The sequence below is a fragment of the Bombus vancouverensis genome, chromosome 7 (genome assembly GCF_051014615.1).
Source record: "Bombus vancouverensis nearcticus chromosome 7, iyBomVanc1_principal, whole genome shotgun sequence".
NCBI lineage: Eukaryota > Metazoa > Arthropoda > Insecta > Hymenoptera > Apidae > Bombus > Bombus vancouverensis.
Genome location: NC_134917.1, coordinates 9,508,360 through 9,525,922, shown reverse-complemented (window position 1 = coordinate 9,525,922; position 17,563 = coordinate 9,508,360). Strand labels below are relative to the sequence as shown.

The following is a 17,563-nucleotide window of genomic DNA, read 5'->3' as shown; positions in this document are numbered from 1 at the left end:
ATTCATAAAGGTTAACGCTATTTGACAAAATCATGTCGTAGAAAAATTAATGCATCATTCGCACAGCTGCGCATGGGCCTTGAACTTATTTATGCTAATATGTAACGATTTACACCAGAGTTAGTCTGATAACGTTTCCATACGTCGGCTAATAGGCAATTACAATTGGTCGGTCAGCGATTACGAACTGCTGAAGTAGGTCAGTCTAAACCATGTTTTTTGAAGGAGATCTCTATCAAAGAACGCACATAACCCTTATAACTTTTTATGATACGCTATAAATTGAATACCTATGCTTAAGAAATAAATATGCCACTCCTGTTTCGCCTTTATATTAATTCTAACTCGGGACAACGAATTTAATTGGATGATTTGTATTTTCTTATTCTTTATTCGACGATACTATGTTTTCTTTCGATGTTAACGTCGTCGTTCGAATACTAGATAATTCAGCAACTGAACTAGAGTGTAATTTGGTTTTGGGAAAAACTACAGAATCGTAGGAGAAGATTCTTACGTGTATAACAAGCTTTATATCAATTCTATGGTATAATTTTTCTCGTAAGTATATCCGTACACTTGCAAAGTGCACTTAATGAGTTCAATCGAAATTTATATAAACTGATTCAACCAGTGATTCTGTGAATTCTATATACCGTAAATAATTACAAACTCAATCCCATTTTTAAATTTTTCACAATATCAGAAGAAAAATTGACAAACTATATAATTATATAATTTCATGCTATAACATAAAATAAACCTGAAGATGCAACAAACATAAATTTTCTTCTTTTGAAGTCTGCAAGAAATTCAATTTTCTTTTAAACTTGTGTTTTTGAGTATGAAGAAATATAACCTAAATTTCTATTTTGCTACGTTTTCGTTCAATATTTAGTGGATTCATTTTCCATTACTTCTATTAATCTGTTAGATACGCTATTCGCTAACTTCTTTAAAGTTTCATTTGTAATATCCGCTCACGCGGATTTTATTCTTTTTTTGTAAGTTCAACCATATTTTCTATAAGTAGCTCCTCATGAACTCGTCAACTTTTCTTGCTAAAATTCGCTACAGATCCTTGGTTGGGTTCAGATCAGAACTCAATGTTGACCAGGATAATAATTTTATTCTGAAATCTAGAAATCACGTTTTTCGTAGTGACAGCTGTATAAATAGGAGCAATGTCTCGCTGAAAATTTGTTTCTTTATTTTTTAGATTCAATTATAAAAGACAATAATATTTATTAATAATTTGCCATTCGCATGATATAACCAGACAGGATTAATGATTTCTTGGAAATATTGAAACAATAATGCAGAAAATATATCACAGCACTGTAAAAGATATACTGTCATATCGTTGAAAATTCAACATTTCGCGAGACATTCAATTTCTTTTGAAACTATAGCGAGCGTACAAACTAGAAATCTTTTTGGCATATTTCCTTCCCATTACATTTTCCATACTATCACCATTACCAATCTAACAAAGAATAAGAAAGAAAGATTGCAGTGATTGTTTGTCAAGCAACCAAGAATTTAGGGTTACGCGTGCTTTCATGATATCTGGCATATGTATTACAATACACAACACTTGCAAATTCTGATTCGTTAATGGCATTCTGCTATTTTTATAGGTTCTAAAGGTTAACATATTCTGTTTTAAGCGCGATATGCAACAACTGAGTAACACGAGTCTTAAGTTGAGCTTCAACCATTCAAATGTACCTATTTCTGAGTTAACTTTGAAATAATGAGTTTACTATGCTTTGCTTTCCGAAAGAGGGACAATCGTAAACAACGGTCGCCTTTCTCACCAGTTTTCGAATAATAATAAACCATTTACAATTCATAGCGTGTATTATTCATCATCTGTCTCCTCTTTGAATATTTACCAACATCTTTTCAATTTTTAAATGTCGTCCGAAAAGTTTCTTTCGTTTTGTAAGGAAATAATGGATGCACAACATTTTGCGTTTTATATTATTTTATAGAATTACGTATGATCCATTTTGTTCTATCAAAGTAAAGATCACAACGTTCGACAGATTCGGTTTCATGTTTGTATAAAGATGCATCGTTGTAAAAGACGGGTCTGTAAAAGAAAGACACTTTTCGGACAACCTAACATAATCCTTTTCTTTCCTCTATTTGAATTCTTTCGCTTTTCTCTTTACAAGGTAGAATAAAAAGAAACAACAGATTAGCTGCTCTCAGTGACCTTCTTCTTTCCAATCCTACAATACTTTTTCCTTCTTCTATTTGAATTCTTTCGCTTTCCATTGTATAAGCTGGAATAGGAAGAAACAGATTAGCTGTTCTCAGTGACCTTCTTCTCAATCCTACAAGACAGGTGAACCTAGACATTAATGTTACTGGAATTCCAATGTACATATGCTCATTAAGAATGTACATAAATTATATAGAAATCAATTATCTTGTTCATGTCGGGGTAATTGTTACCCGTTCAATAAAACACGCAAACGAACCACTTGAATATTCACGATCCACTTCCGATACCTTCTTCTTTCGAAAATACGAGACAGGCCCGACTGTTACGAAATCTTCGTGATATGTCGACAGCATGCAGTAATTGATGCTCGAAGGTAATACAATATACGTAGCGTGCATGAACACACACTTCTGCAAATTTCAACCATAAGATAGTAGGAACAAAGTTATAAATTTCTCAACTTTCGTATACGTATTTTGGGCATGCATATTTGCCATGTTTAAAACAAACTATGTTACATTTAATCGTCAGCTACAGTTACTTTGTTACCGTTTACTTCCTTTATTTATAGAGGACAGCAGGAAACTCCTTGTACGCTTGCCAAGAGAAAATTGTTTAATTTGGTCAATACAAAATGTCGTAAGATCAAAAAAATGTAATGACTCGAAAACACAAAGAAATAACTTAGATTATAGTATTATTAACTTAGACAGAGATTGATAAGGTTAAGCAGGTGGAATTTACTATTATCCAATACCTAGATGAATAGATGAAAAATTAGTGTTTGCAATGATTACAGATAAGAGCGAAATCTAATCCAACAACGCTTCTCTAACGTTTAATGATATAGTGTTTCAAAGTGTGCTACTTTCTAATAGACTTAACTAGCCACCAAGAAGACGTACATTAAAGATAATTTTTTGGAAGTTCTCGTTGATCGTCCCTTTCCCATAAATGTACATAGTCTTCTCCGGAAAATGACCGAAGTCCTGAAGACTGCAAAAAGTCAGTGGCGATATCAACTTTTATGGCGGTTATATTATTAGAAGCAGGGCTGTAACAATGTTCATCAGAGTAGTGTTCGTTCAAGCGTCGAAAAATCGGCTTCTATTGCATGAACTGCTTGTCTCGAAAACAAACAAATTAAAACGTTGCACTATCCACCTTGTTCGTCAGACTTAGCACCGTGCAATTTCATCTTGTCTCGACGGCATCAAATAACAACGAAGGGGAAACGACAACTTTCAAAACATCCGGAAGGCTGTGACTCAGTATTCTCGAAAAAATTTCACAAAGAGACGCGCCACAATTATGCGACGCATTAATTGGCCGCGTAAATCGTTGTATCGCCACTAGAGGAATGTGCCTCGAATAAAATAAAACATTTTCCTCAAAACAATGCCTCTGCTTTGCTATCCTTAAAAAGGTCAGTTACTTTTGGAATATCCAGTTCTCCGTTATCCTAGCATCTGTGGCACGAGCTTGCAAGGATAACAGGATTATCGATAAAGCCACTAGCAGAGGACTCAGAACGACAGAACGAAAGTTACGGTTCCTTCACGCCAAATAAAGTACCAGAACCTGACATTTATGTATTAAATACCGATAGCCGTCGAAAGCTCGTGAAAGGGCGTGTGAGTAATTCGTGGGTATCGTGAGGATGGAAAGAAATTCTGCAGAAAATATACGGGTCCGATCGGTGGTTGTTCTTGACAAACTCCAGTAGGAGTAAGTAAAATTAAGTAAGCGTATTGACCGAAAGTGGTCACATATACAAACAAAACAATGTAGCAACGCATGACGATGAGCGATAGTGAAGAGTACACGCTTTGAGCCTGTACCGTTCATGGAAAATTCTTTCCATCTCTATATTATACTTGACAATCTAGCACCACCATCTTGCCAACTTCTAATTGTTAGTTATCAAAGTGGGCGGGGATGTTAAGTATGTTAGGAGGACTACCAAGTCGAAGTTGTCGTGATTCGCTAGTTGTGTTACCGCCTATTCCTTGTAACTTATTATAAATCAATACAATACCCACACTGCCGACCGTACATTATGAAACGTTTGCCAACTGTAATTATAAAGATTAATAAAATAATGTAATAATACAATTTAGGTTTCCTTATAACACGTGCGGTTAGTAAATGTCAATTTCAGTTTCTAGTTACAAAACCCATTTATGTCTAGCCTAGGTGTACTAATAAGTGTTCAGTGAATTAACGTTAGTGTACAGTAGAACTCCACTTATCGAACAAACAACGATGTCCGATGAAGCAATTATAATTGTTATACCGCGGATTTTTATGCGTTTATAAATTAAGTATGTAGAATGTGTATATGATTTTGTTGAATACAATGGGTGTTTTAAGTCGAGGTCCTCGAATTTTGATGTCTCATTTTCTTTTATTAATAAGAAAAAGATTCTTAATGGTTAAGAAGTATTTTAACATATATGTAGTCAAATGAAAAATCACGTATGCCAGTAACGGTTCTTTCGTATTTTCCTCAATCTTAAGAAATTTGTTAACAATACGAAAGCATGATAACAATGTTAATACAGTAAAAATCAACCAATTCGTTAATACTGTTATGTACGACAATGTATGTAACAACAGTGTATTCATAATGTATACACAGATATTAACGCGAGCCACTGCAAGAATATGTAGGCAGCTGATATTTCCCAGAACACCTATTTCCAGGATAATAACCGATTCGCCGCGAAATGATCCTGGATCAGTTAAATGGGCGTTCCACATTTCATTTCATCGATTACGGTATTTTTGACATTTTCATCCTTAAAATTATAGCTAAAATTCATAAACATTTGTTTAAAATAAATCTTGAAATATATGGCAATCTTTTAGAATTATTTAAATATAGTTGAACTATATATACCTTCAGAAGTGAAGTTTTTATCCAGAAAATCAGTTGGAATGAAATTAACATTTTTAAATGAGATACTAAGCTTTAAATGAGGTTTGATTTTCTAATGGATAGGGGAGTTGTATGACCGTTAAGGTTTCGTGACTGTGTAAAACGAAACACGACTTTTCGTGTACTACTTCCTTCGAAACAGTGATAAACTTTGTGATTTTTTTCACATTTATCATATACGACCCTATCAAATTAACCTTTGCTACATCTAAGAAAACTTGTCAAACGTCGATAAAACTGTCAAAAGTTGGATTATTGTAATTATTAATTGTATTCTCTGAAAGAAACGTTAACAATCGTTATGTGATTTTACAGAACGATTTTGTATACTACTTTTATTCTGCTTTCTTCAGACCCTGTCTAGCTGTAAATTTGAGCTCATGTAGTATATCTCATGAGTCTTAAAATGTGCAGTTTTCAAACGGTAACACCACCGTGTTGAGTTCGACGAAAATTTTTATTATCCTTTGTTAAACCTACTCATACAAATAGACGTTTGCAGAAACTGTAATAAAATTCCTGGAAAATTTAACAGTTCATGGATGAAAAAACATGGTACAAACAAAATTGAAATTCTGATATCCCGCTAAAATATGACAATACTAGACTCTTCGGTAATCGCTTCAAACGCAAGTGATTATGATAATACTATATTAATACCATAAACCATTACAAACCGCATATACATATAACGATGTTCCACATAATGAATAATAATTGGAACAAAATATTTGACATTTTAATCACATGACAATATTTGTTGCAATTTTTAACTACATACTTATTAACTAGCATTCTAACTTTCAATAGCTCGAAGCACGTAGCGAAAATATTTAGAAAATATCATTGCATATAACGATGTAAAATCTATTTAATGTATCTAGAATTAATTATATAACGTTTCGATTATATGACGATATTCTCTGTAATTTTTTTTTTACATATATCTATTACATATTATTGCAACTTTAACAACCCGAAATATGTAGCAAATATGCAGTTTCAAAAATCCATCGATAATTTTTTAAATAGTTAAATATTATTCTAATCCAAAATAAACAGCCCAAAATACGTAGGAAAATATTCAGAAATATGCAATTTTTTGAAAATCTATCTATTCAACGTAATAAACAGATGTTTGGCGAAAGCGTGAAAGTACAATATATCGTGACGAAGTTAAAGTTGAGATGCTTTGTTCTAGCACGGAACCGTTCTATTTCTCCTGGCCACAACTCCTGCCACGATCGAAACTTAAGGGAGCGAAAGCATACTCCGATTCTTCAACGATGTGGTAGGCCAACCACGTTTTGGTGTAGAGTACTTTCTACTTCGGTGGTGGCAGCACATGGGGTACAGGGTGGGGATGCTTCAAAGGCTTAAAAGGCCTTCCAACGTCCTTGTAACACGCAGTTCTCGAATAGAACGTAATCGTATTCCGTTCAAATAAAAATCAACCTGAAAGCAACAGCGAGCAAATTTTTCTTCCACCTTCTCTTGCAAATTTAAACGTTATTACTTGTAATGATACTACGATAGTCATTTAGATATCAGTGTACATCGAAGCAATTTGCAAAGTTTGTGCGGACGTTAACTTCGTTGCAGCAAAAGACGGTCAGGGTTGATATCTTGGTGAACAGCAGCGAGTGATTTCTGTCTTGCAATCGAAACTTTGTAACTTCGAAAGTTAGTGACTAGTGAACAAGCTGAGTGTTGAATAGACATTTTGGCGGGTTTTAAGTACATATATCGAAGCTGCAACAAGTAAACCCGGCGAAAATGAAGAAGACGAAAAATCTTCAATTACTTGCGACGTTTCTTCTATTGGTGTTTTTCGTATCACCATCGTCTACTTGGGCTCTTACGACATTCGGCAAACCCAGCCCAACGCAGAACCAAAATTCTCCACCACCGCCTACACCAGGTTAATCAAAGAGACTTATCAACTTAAGGAACAATCTGTCAATTCTCTCAATTATATTAAAATGTGCGATTTTTGTCAGACATTTGAAAGGAAAGCTTTTCAGATATTCAAATTCTTGTGACTTATTGGTCTTGATGATGCCGCTTGCTAATTGTAGCAATGCACTTTCGTATGATTATAAAGTATTACTTTACAGCACTGTTATCCAAAAGAATGTATATACCGCCGTATTTCATATTATTTGTATTAAACAAATAGAAACTATAAAAAAGAATGTTATCATTCTTGGACAGATCTATAATTTCTAGACAAATATAAATAAAATAGCAAAATTTAGAAAGTTAGAAAACGCTTTCACGCATAAGGATTGGTTGTAATTTCAGTCGGGAAAGCTCGAGAATGTAAATTGGAGTCTGATTGCGCTGGAATCCAAAATACAACATGTATGTCGGATCATCGTGACGGAAGAACACGTTGTCTTTGTGGAGACTATTCCGCTCCTCTTAATGGCGCGTGTACCAATAAATTCAAAGGTAATTTATTCTTCCTAAACATTTTTAGAAACTTGAACTTTTTTATTTGTAACGATCCACGGAGTTTATAATTATTATTGTTTAATTGTTATATACATATGTGATGGTTATTATAATTCTTATTTAATTTATATAATTATACACTTGAGAATTTAAGATCGTGCATAGGAGATTATGTTATATTTATTTTAAATAAATCTTGGATTCAATTAAAAAAGAAAGATACATATTGAATTTCTTCGTACACAAGGTACTACTGTCATTTGCATATACTCACGTGCTCTCTTGCAATATGCGAACATATGATGGTGTTGGTACCAGCACCGAGGTTATCTATGCAAATTGAAAAGCTTTACGAATATCATTGTAGCTTGCTATACCCCAACACCAATTTACTTGTTTTCTAATATACTCTTGCTATTTCATGATGCAAACATAAAAGTCGATATATCACGTAATTCGAAAATTAGTTGAATATTGCTAGTAAAGGTATTATGTATTACATTTTCGAATTGCAAAGAAATTAAATTTGTAGTGAATTACTTCGTATTAGGATTTAAATTAAATATTTAGAATGAGAGTTTTTAGATTTATATTAGTAATTATTATTGTAGATGCATAATTTAGTAGATATCAGAGAAGAAAATTTTGTTACGTTGATTACAGGATTATCGTAAATAAAATGGTTGAAAGTTAAGCGTCCGTATGAATTTAAAATGCATCTTTTACGACGATTAAGAACATTTGGTTCTGCTCTAAGAACAGATATAAATATATAGATATTGATTGTAGCAAGAGCAAAAGATTTTAACAAAATGATAATACTCCATTAAGATATGCAGTGTACGAATACCATAGAAATTCTAAATTAAATCTGCCAAACTTTGAAATGAAATTGTCATCACGCGTAAGATTTCGCATATAATGTAATATACATATATTTTAAGTATTCATAGCCAACATTTTTTATCCAAACGCTTATTACAAGTTCTATAATCTCTTTCTTAAAAGAGAATATTTGATAAATATTCATTTGAAAATTATTTCACTTGAATTTGAATTAGTCAGTATCCATATTCCAGTGAGATACCTATTTATTATTAACTTAAATCTATTTATACAATATAATTACAAATATAATACTTTAAATGCTCTTACAGTTATCTAACGAAATAAATGTAAATGTACAAATTTAATTCACTTCTATATCTAATTAATAACACGCCTGATCAATGTATATTTCTATTGTAGCGTTACATACTTCATGTAATGATGATTCTGAATGCATTGAGGGTGCACATTGCGTACAACGGAACAATACCATGTCCGGAAAACGTTGCTATTGCCAAGAAGGATATAACGAAGAGGGTGTATTATTTTGCAATGGTATGTCATCACGTTCTTGGTTTCTTAACCTGTTAATCGAGTCATCTCTTAAGCAAAAATTTCTATAATCGCAAAATTACGAATCACATGTAACTTGAAAAAGTTTCTAACTGTAATGAATTTTTTTCACAGGTAGCTCATCCGTCCTCATATTTCACACAACACTTCTGTTACTTACATTGAGTATTATGAAACAAAACTTCTGTTAATTTGAATATTGCAAGACGAACCTTATAAATTCTTCAAAATTTTAAACCTGCTAAAACATTGCTGAAACTCTAAACTATGAATCAACCAAAAATACCATATTGTGTAGAGTTGGAAAATAGTCTTAAGTTTACCACAATTATAGTACAAATTTTAAATGTGTTTCATAACTACTATTGGGTTTAATAACTGTACTTGGAAAGTAATAAATTACTTATACGCGACATAACTTTAAAAAATATATTATATTTTCATTGCAAGTAATTGTGTTTAAAAATATATCTTTCACGTATTTAAAATAAATACTACTTACGTATATTTAAAATATTTTATTGTATTTTTGGATAATTCATTTTATGAAAAAAATATGTGCAATATCAATAGGTACAAAACATAATATATTCTAATTATTAATTGTCCTATAACCTTCGTTATGATTATGGTATGTTTCAGTTGTCACTACATTTTCTAATTAATAGTAATGCAATTTAGTAACATATGTATAATCATAATTCAAAATAGTTAATTTTTTAAAATATACGTATTTCGTATTTAATGTTGACAATCTCTCATAGATTTGTTTTGTACTATTAAGAATTAAATTTTATTCCATAGTGCAAACGTCTATTATACGGTATATTAAGATACTTAAAGATAATTAAAATATTTCAATAACATATCGTTATTTAAGTATGAATATGTAATGAATCCTTCACTTAAGAGCAATTTTTTCGTAAAACTTTGTAGTAGGGTTTTGTAAAATGTTTTACCTACATTTTATCGTAATTTCAATCTCTGTATTGTATGTCTATGATTATTGATTCTTATCTTTTAAATATTTATACGTATTATTAATACTTGGAACTTTGCAATAAAAATTATATTAGTGCAGAATATTAGGTAATTCACGGGACATATTAGAATCAACGACTTAGATATAAGCAAAGAGTTTTAATTCATGATCGAAACACTTTGTTCTGCAATTTGTTGTCTAGTTGTATTTAGTTGCATGTACATGTAAAGTTTATAATTTTCTTAGAGTATAGAACATTAACATATATGTACCATAGTTATGTTTAACTTCGTTTGAATATTTTATAAGGTGCTTATGATACTGATTATATTAATTAAACTACGAAGTCAGTTCTTCTTTTGAAAATTATCGAAAGTAATAATAGAATTTGTTCGTTTCATGTAAAGTTTGTCAATTCATTTCTAGACTAATCTAAGTTGATCTACACTAGTTTAGAGAATACAAAAATTTGACTTTTTATATTATATATATAATATCGTGTTATATGATAAAATATAATTTCATTCAAATATCATTTGCGAAATTATGATCTACTCCTTTTGTATCAAAGATTCAGTAGCGCTACGTAATTCTAACTATAAATATACAAGATGTCTCAAGACAGATTATATGATCAAGTAGGAAGATATTATATCGTATATGCGAAAGACGGAGAAGAGAATAATGCTTTTTTATTTCACGTGTAGTCGAGAAAATTGAGTTTCAAAATTCATGAAGTATATATACGTGCACTCAGTGTGGCTATTGATCACTTCTATTTCAAATCCAATTTTCTCAAATATGTGACTTTAAACAAAGAAAGTAAAGTAAAAAAGTTAAGTAAAATCATATTACTTGTGAGGTCGGTAATTAGCTATATCTATTCGACGAATTTTCGAATTTAATTTTCACGAAAACAGTGTCTCAAGTTAAAAAATTTGTTTTTTCTTCATCTTGGTTCCTAGCTGATTATATCACCCGCACTAGGACACTTTATGTTTACTAATTTTTATTTTTGAAGAACATTTCTTTAAAATTTCAATTCTGTAAAAAGTTCAGTTATTAAAATTTAACGTGCCTAATGAAATTTTATATGATATAACAACTTCATTCTATATATTATAAAAAAAGTTGTTGTAACTTAAGATATTACTATCACACAATTTTATTAAATAGAATATAGTAAGTACTATTACAGATCGTTCAATTTAGTATCTATATAAGTAAAAAAACAATGCCTTTTCGTTCACGATTTATTCGTAGTTACAGCTAGCAAATTTTAAATCGATAATCCCAATGTAGCAGTTAGACGTACGTAAATACATATAATATAAAGTTTTAACATGCCAATAATGCCTCAAGTACCAATGACTGTATGAAACAAACTATGTAATAACTATACAACTAAATAATATGTATACTAATAATTTACGTTAATGCGAATTTATCAGAACACAAATGGACAGTAATATTTATTTCGATTATGATGCATAGCATTTTATAACGTTTGTAAATTGATAATAGCATAATAACGAACTGTACTATTCGTCTCCACTATTTGAATATGTTATTAGCACGAATATATTATGCACTAATAAATTTTGTCTGTATTCTGAACATATGTATCACCGTACTTCTTAATAACATATTAATTGTAGATTATACGAGTCAATTATAAAAAGTAAATAAATGGAATACTTCATATATTTTGTTAATCGACCTTTTTATTATTTCTTTTGGAGAACTAATTGTGTTACAATGTTTCCAGTTTGTCCACCAAATACAAATGTGTCAGCAGGAAGCACATGTAAGATGTCAAAATCTAAAATATTGTAAATTATATTAATGTTATTAATATTGTCATATATGTTATCATAAAGATTAATTCGTTATTAACGAATGTAATTGTTGCTTCAAATAGTAATATAACTTACAATTTTGAAAATGTTTCTCTATTTCTTCTTTAGTCCAATTACATGAAGTTAAAACTAAGTAACCAGAAGGTAACAGAATTTTGTATATATTTTCTATATACTTTTGCCGTTTTGACGAAGGATCTTCTGGATGTAAGCTGATGGCATCGTAAGTTCCTTTATCATGTACTAATTTAAAGTCAATCGGTAAATTAAAATTTTCTGAATCGAGTATATCGCAAACTTTTAATTCGACGTGTGACATATTATTTTCCTTCAGTACTTCACGAGCTAAGTCCACTGCCTTCTCCGAATAATCTACACCTAGCAATTTTTCAAAACCTTGTTTTGTAAGTTCCACTAATGTCATTCCGTTTCCACATCCTATATCGACTATTTTGTCATCTTTGTTAAGTTTTAATTGCGTATTAATCCAACTGAAATATTAGACAGAATATTAATAAGGAATACATTTAAAAACATATATAATATAAAAAGAAGATATATAAAAATAAGATAATATCTAAAATATTTAATGCTAAATGATTATACCAGAGCTCCGATCATATAATAAGCAATAATATGTAGATATGAATAAAATTATAGGAGCTGCTGCTATTATATAATTATTATACATATATATAATTATCATCATAATTATTCTAATTATAAGCTCAATCGTATAAAAACAAGTAGAAATTATCTTATATGAATTTGAATAAGAGATTTAAAGATTTTATCTTCTCATGATACATATTTTAGTAGCTATAACTTACGAAAGATAGCAGCACTAGTCTCACGAGTAAAATACTGTACTGTTTACGTGAAAAGTCCTTCTATTATATACGTGTACTTGTATACATGTACTTTCCGCGTTGTTACATGAAATTTTCGTATCTTGTTCGAATAACTTACCGTATGACTTTTAGTGTATTATTTCTACCAAACCATATTTCACCTACATCTCCGTGTTCTTTAAAATTATCAAGTTCTTCTGAATAAATCCTCTCCCAACTGAAACATAATTGTGACATAAAGTAATGCTTATCGAGTGTTTCACATTTACGAATACGGTATGTATTACTTACTAATCACGTGTGCCTAAATCCGATGGTCCGAGTTCTTCAATGTTTTTATCTGTCATGATTTTATTTTGACTGTACGAAGATTATGATTAAATCGTAATATTATGTATTAAATATATTAATCCTAGTTATCTTTTGTATTTTCATTAAATCAGTGATTTATAACAAAAACGCGTGTCTAAAATTTAATTTGACGTGAACATATAATTACTTACGTTATGCGGAATTCTACTAGGCGAACATAACCTCACTCCTAAGCCTAACCTATATTTTAATGATACAGTGAATAAGACATACCACATAAGCGTGATTGTGCAAGAATCACAATATTTGCAAGTATTTGACAGATAAAATTGTCTTTTCAAAAGTGTTAATTTGTTAAAGATGGTTAGTAAATTAATGAACGTACTTCAAATTGGTAAGTAAAATATATATTATATACATTTTATATTTGTATATAGGTATTTTAGATTTTTTATTATGTAGTTAAAGTAGTTTACACATACGTATGCAAACCATTAGATAGTAAAAATATACAAATTATATATTGTAATAAAATAAGAATATGAAAATTAAGTCTAGTATTATTTCATGTATTAAATATTTTGATGTTAAAACCAGAGTATGTTCTTATATATAATTTTTGTACTGTTAATTTTTGCTTTAGTATTTACTTTTTTAAATATATTCTTATGTCGGTATTCAGGGAAACAATGTGCAAAATCTTCCATTTTGCCTTGGCGTCACTTTTCTACAACAAATTTAAAACAAAATAATGTTAAACCAAAAACTGGTATCTTAATGTTAAATATGGGTGGTCCCACTAGGGTCAATGAGGTGTATGAGTACTTATTACGTATAATGACTGATCGTGATATGATTCAACTGCCATTCCAAAGGTTTAGTTTGGTGAATTTTGATAATTTATAGCAACCAAATCAATGTTAAGTTAAGATTCCATGTAACAATATGTATTACAGCCAAATAGGTCCTTGGATAGCAATGCACCGTACTTCCAAGGTACAGGCAAAATATTCACAAATTGGTGGCAAATCTCCCATTTTAGAATGGACAAACACACAGGGTAAACTTTTGTGTGAGAAATTGGATAATATTTCACCAGAAACTGCACCTCATAAACATTATATTGCATTTCGTTATGCTAATCCCCTTACTGAAGATACATTGCAAAAGATAGAAGAGTAAGAATGCTAAATATAGATATAGAAAGATAGAATATATCATCAACTGAAGATAAATACTGAATAAAGTTAATAAAATGTAACAAATAATTTTCTTTTAAGCAATATATATATACATTTTCATTTTAGAGATGGAGTTGAACATACAGTTGTCTTTTCTCAATATCCTCAATATTCTTGTGCCACAAGTGGATCGAGTTTTATTGAAATATATAAATATTATTTGAACAGGTAGTTACTTATGATTTCTTTTTGCAATATTGTTACAATAAAAGAATTAAAAGTTGTTAGTGTATTATATACATTTTAAAGTAGATGTGAAGATGTTAAAATCTATTACTACTGCACTAAAGTGCCAGCATGTTTTAAGATATGTATTTTATAAATATAATCATACATGGTATGATATAAAAATTGTAATTATTTATTATTCTACAAATTGTTTTGAATTTGAAATTACATAATACTTAGTTTAATATGATTAATCATCTTTTTTCACTAATATTTTATAAAGAAAAAAAAATATTCAGGCAGCTCATACATTTTCATTTTCTTCAGATGTCACACGCATATATTTTTCCGTGTCATATTTAATTTGCTTAAGTCATGCTATAGTTGATTTTTTTAAATATTTTCTTTAGCTAGTATGAAAGGTATAATTAATCTCTTTGACTGGCCGATAAACAATTGACTAGTCTTTTAAATCTCCGTATTTACGACACGAAACTTTCGTCGAGAGTAGAGAAAACTTAGCTTACTTATAAGTAGAGATTGGACAATACGATATACATAGATGTGTAATCAAGCATGCAACGAATATTTTTTTATGCAAAATTTTTTCTTAGCATGTCAAAAATTATTGTGTATAATTTTTTAAAGATGAAGCAAACCTTTAAACATGTATATTATTTATGTTATTCGTGTTTATATGATTCATTACTAAACATAGATAATTCGACTTTTATAAAGATCCTTTATTCGACTTTTATTTAATAAAGATGTCGTATAAAATTATTATAGCGTGCACATACTGTAAGCATTCTAAGCTATCTATATTTCTAATAAAAAAACATATAACTTGCAAAAAATGTGCTAATAAATTTACATATATATATATATATATATATATATATATATATATATATACACATATTTATAAATAAAATCTAATAAGTATATTTAATCACAGAGATTGATCATAATATCTTATCGTTTCACGTCATTTCATTTTTTTTCGTGATATATAAAAGATTGTATATTCTGTAATATGCATTTATGTACATAATAAATATTTTAATTAATGAAAACATAACAGCACAAAGAATTAACTTTAGACCTTAAAACGAAAAATTTATTAGAATATAAAATGTGCTGCCATTTTAGTACGCATTTTGCTTTATATTCATAACTAATCCTTCTGAAGTATATTTATCGAAACATAATGATAAGATAAATTAATATCTCGATACAGTGCAAAAATGTATTAGACAGTACTCAGAAATTCATAATTTACAGAAAATTACCTTCTAACATGAAGTGGAGCGTAATAGATCGATGGGCAACGCATCCATTGTTCATAGAGACAATTACAGAAAGAATTAAAGAGGAATTAGCTCAGTTCCCTAAGGATATAAGGGACGATGTCATAATTTTATTTTCGGCTCATTCGCTACCAATGAAGGTTACTTTTCAGTATTAAGAGCAAATTGATGTGAATTACAGTTACTTGAACATTGCGTTTTGCACTGTATTTTAGGCCGTATCTAGGGGCGATACTTATGCATCTGAGGTAGCAGGTACAGTTGCCGTAGTAATGGAAAAATTACAATATTGTAACCCATACAAATTGGTATGGCAGTCAAAGGTATAGACATTGTTTTCGTTTTATTAATCAATTTTATTTATTTTTAATTATACTGAAGCAATATTTCCTTATTTGAGGAGGATAAATTTATGAATACAGTTTTTCTATAAGATTTTAAAGGTAACTTCATTGTTAAATTATTTACTAATAATTGATAGTTAGCACTTGATTGTACAAGGCAAGAAACCGAAAATTGGCGTTAATATTTAATATTAAAATTCATATTTTCGTTATGTTTAATCCTACTAAAAAGCATTCAATAAGAAAATTATATATATAAAAAACACACGGTGATATTTGTTTTATTCTGAATGTGATACTTTCCAAGTTTTCGAAATTATTCACGTTTTGTTAAATGGAATGTTATATGCAACGTATTGACATATTCTTTTTAAAAGAATGAATTCTGTCACACCAAATATATCATGCATAGTGAAACTGCTAGGAGTAAAATTACAAAGTTTTTGACATTTACTGGTTCATTAAAATTCACGGATTCTTTGATATGCTAAATGAGATACCGTTGCTATATCCTCTTCTACGGAAAAGTCTATTTCTTTTTAAATGAAATTGTATCTCGATTATTGCACCTCGTTATAGTTCACTTGAAAATAAACAATATTTGCCACATTTTTCTTTCCATCGAATAGTTAAAACCATACAACGAAATACATTAAAATTTATGCTAATTTATATTCTGATTTATTACTGTGTATATTTAGGTTGGACCTATACCTTGGTTGGAGCCTTTTACCGATGACGCAATAAGAGCGTATGTAAAGCAAGGCAAAAAGCATTTCATGATAGTTCCAATAGCATTTGTTAACGAACATATTGAAACTCTTCATGAATTGGACATTGAGTATTGCAAAGAATTAGCTGAGGAAGTAAGTGTTGCATATCACTTTTAATTCAGAAAAAGAGAATCTAACTATGGAGAAGCATTTTTTACCTTCTTTTGTATTTAGCTTGGCATTGAAAAAATACGGAGAACTGCTGCACCTAATGATCATCCTACGTTTATAGCAGCTTTGGCAGATATCGTTGCTTCTCACCTTAAATCGAATAAGCCAGTGAGTCCCATGTTTTTAACACGTTGCCCCCATTGCGTTAGTATGAATTGTGTAAAAAGCAAGAATTGGTATGCGGAAATATGCAAAAATTAAAAGGGCAAAATGTTTCATTTATCGTACATGTCATATATCGTGTATATGTAAAAACTAAATATATAATTTATACAATTTGTTACTATTTCTCATAGTAATATCAGTGTAAGTGAGATTAAGGTTAAATATTTAATAATTACAATTTAGAAATTGTACAAAATACAGGTTATCTCTGTAACATAATGTGTTGAATAAAATATTGATTTTTGTTTCCAAATATTTTTGATTTCTTTTTACCTTAACTCTAGTACATATTATATAGTACTCTGTACATATTACCTCCTTTAGTATGTTTTTAAAAACATAAGTCATATCA

At 29.9% G+C, this 17,563-nt stretch overlaps 4 protein-coding genes across 6 annotated transcripts in view; 3 read left to right on the top strand and 1 right to left on the bottom strand.

Moving 5' to 3' along the window:
• The first annotated feature begins 6,576 nt into the window (after positions 1-6,576).
• Positions 6,577-11,634, top strand: sosie (oogenesis-related protein sosie). The gene is made up of 4 exons (XM_033338687.2): positions 6,577-7,098; positions 7,482-7,631; positions 8,883-9,017; positions 9,150-11,634. Exons 1-4 carry the CDS (start codon positions 6,954-6,956, stop codon positions 9,224-9,226), a joined length of 507 nt encoding a protein of 168 aa, XP_033194578.1. The 5' UTR covers positions 6,577-6,953; the 3' UTR covers positions 9,227-11,634.
• An 87-nt stretch (positions 11,635-11,721) lies between these two features.
• Positions 11,722-13,291, bottom strand: LOC117159123 (EEF1A lysine methyltransferase 2). Of its 2 annotated transcripts, XM_033338685.2 has the most exons (5): positions 13,231-13,291; positions 13,019-13,087; positions 12,846-12,944; positions 11,952-12,367; positions 11,722-11,839 (listed from the first exon to the last, which is right to left on the bottom strand). In XM_033338685.2, exons 2-5 carry the CDS (start codon positions 13,072-13,074, stop codon positions 11,745-11,747), a joined length of 666 nt encoding a protein of 221 aa, XP_033194576.1. In that variant the 5' UTR covers positions 13,075-13,087; positions 13,231-13,291; the 3' UTR covers positions 11,722-11,744. The 2 variants fall into 2 exon arrangements, with proteins under 2 accessions (XP_033194576.1, XP_033194575.1); XM_033338684.2 differs by lacking the exon at positions 13,231-13,291 and having other exon boundaries at positions 13,019-13,164.
• Positions 12,882-17,563, top strand: part of Invadolysin (leishmanolysin-like peptidase, invadolysin) — a 215,485-nt gene continuing 210,803 nt past the window's right edge. Inside the window, exon 1 of the mRNA XM_033338682.2 lies at positions 12,882-13,003. The gene's annotated coding sequence lies outside the window, so the exon portion shown is untranslated. The remainder of the gene's footprint in view (positions 13,004-17,563) is intronic.
• On the top strand, positions 13,300-17,464 carry FeCH (ferrochelatase, mitochondrial). Of its 2 annotated transcripts, XM_033338683.2 has the most exons (8): positions 13,300-13,433; positions 13,722-13,914; positions 13,996-14,217; positions 14,347-14,448; positions 15,733-15,898; positions 15,974-16,081; positions 16,804-16,968; positions 17,050-17,464. In XM_033338683.2, the coding sequence occupies exons 1-8, from the start codon at positions 13,400-13,402 to the stop codon at positions 17,245-17,247; spliced, it is 1,188 nt and encodes a 395-aa protein (XP_033194574.2). In that variant the 5' UTR covers positions 13,300-13,399; the 3' UTR covers positions 17,248-17,464. The 2 variants fall into 2 exon arrangements, with proteins under 2 accessions (XP_033194574.2, XP_076475846.1); XM_076619731.1 differs by lacking the exon at positions 13,722-13,914 and having other exon boundaries at positions 13,304-13,433.

Bases quoted from the DNA above. Each gene is read 5' to 3' on its own strand.
- sosie (XM_033338687.2), top strand. From the start codon at position 6,954: ATGAAGAAGACGAAAAATCTTCAATTACTTGCGACGTTTCTTCTATTG. The intron at 7,099-7,481 runs GTTAATCAAAGA...TTGTAATTTCAG, and splicing joins TCCACCACCGCCTACACCAG to TCGGGAAAGCTCGAGAATGT. The intron at 7,632-8,882 runs GTAATTTATTCT...TTTCTATTGTAG, and splicing joins GTGTACCAATAAATTCAAAG to CGTTACATACTTCATGTAAT.
- LOC117159123 (XM_033338685.2), bottom strand. From the start codon at position 13,074: ATGACAGATAAAAACATTGAAGAACTCGGACCATCGGATTTAGGCACA. The intron at 12,368-12,845 runs GTAAGTTATTCG...CTAATATTTCAG, and splicing joins AATACACTAAAAGTCATACG to TTGGATTAATACGCAATTAA. The intron at 11,840-11,951 runs GTAAGTTATATT...ACAATATTTTAG, and splicing joins AGAGAAACATTTTCAAAATT to ATTTTGACATCTTACATGTG.
- FeCH (XM_033338683.2), top strand. From the start codon at position 13,400: ATGGTTAGTAAATTAATGAACGTACTTCAAATTG. The intron at 13,434-13,721 runs GTAAGTAAAATA...GTCGGTATTCAG, and splicing joins AATGAACGTACTTCAAATTG to GGAAACAATGTGCAAAATCT. The intron at 15,899-15,973 runs GTTACTTTTCAG...ACTGTATTTTAG, and splicing joins CTCATTCGCTACCAATGAAG to GCCGTATCTAGGGGCGATAC.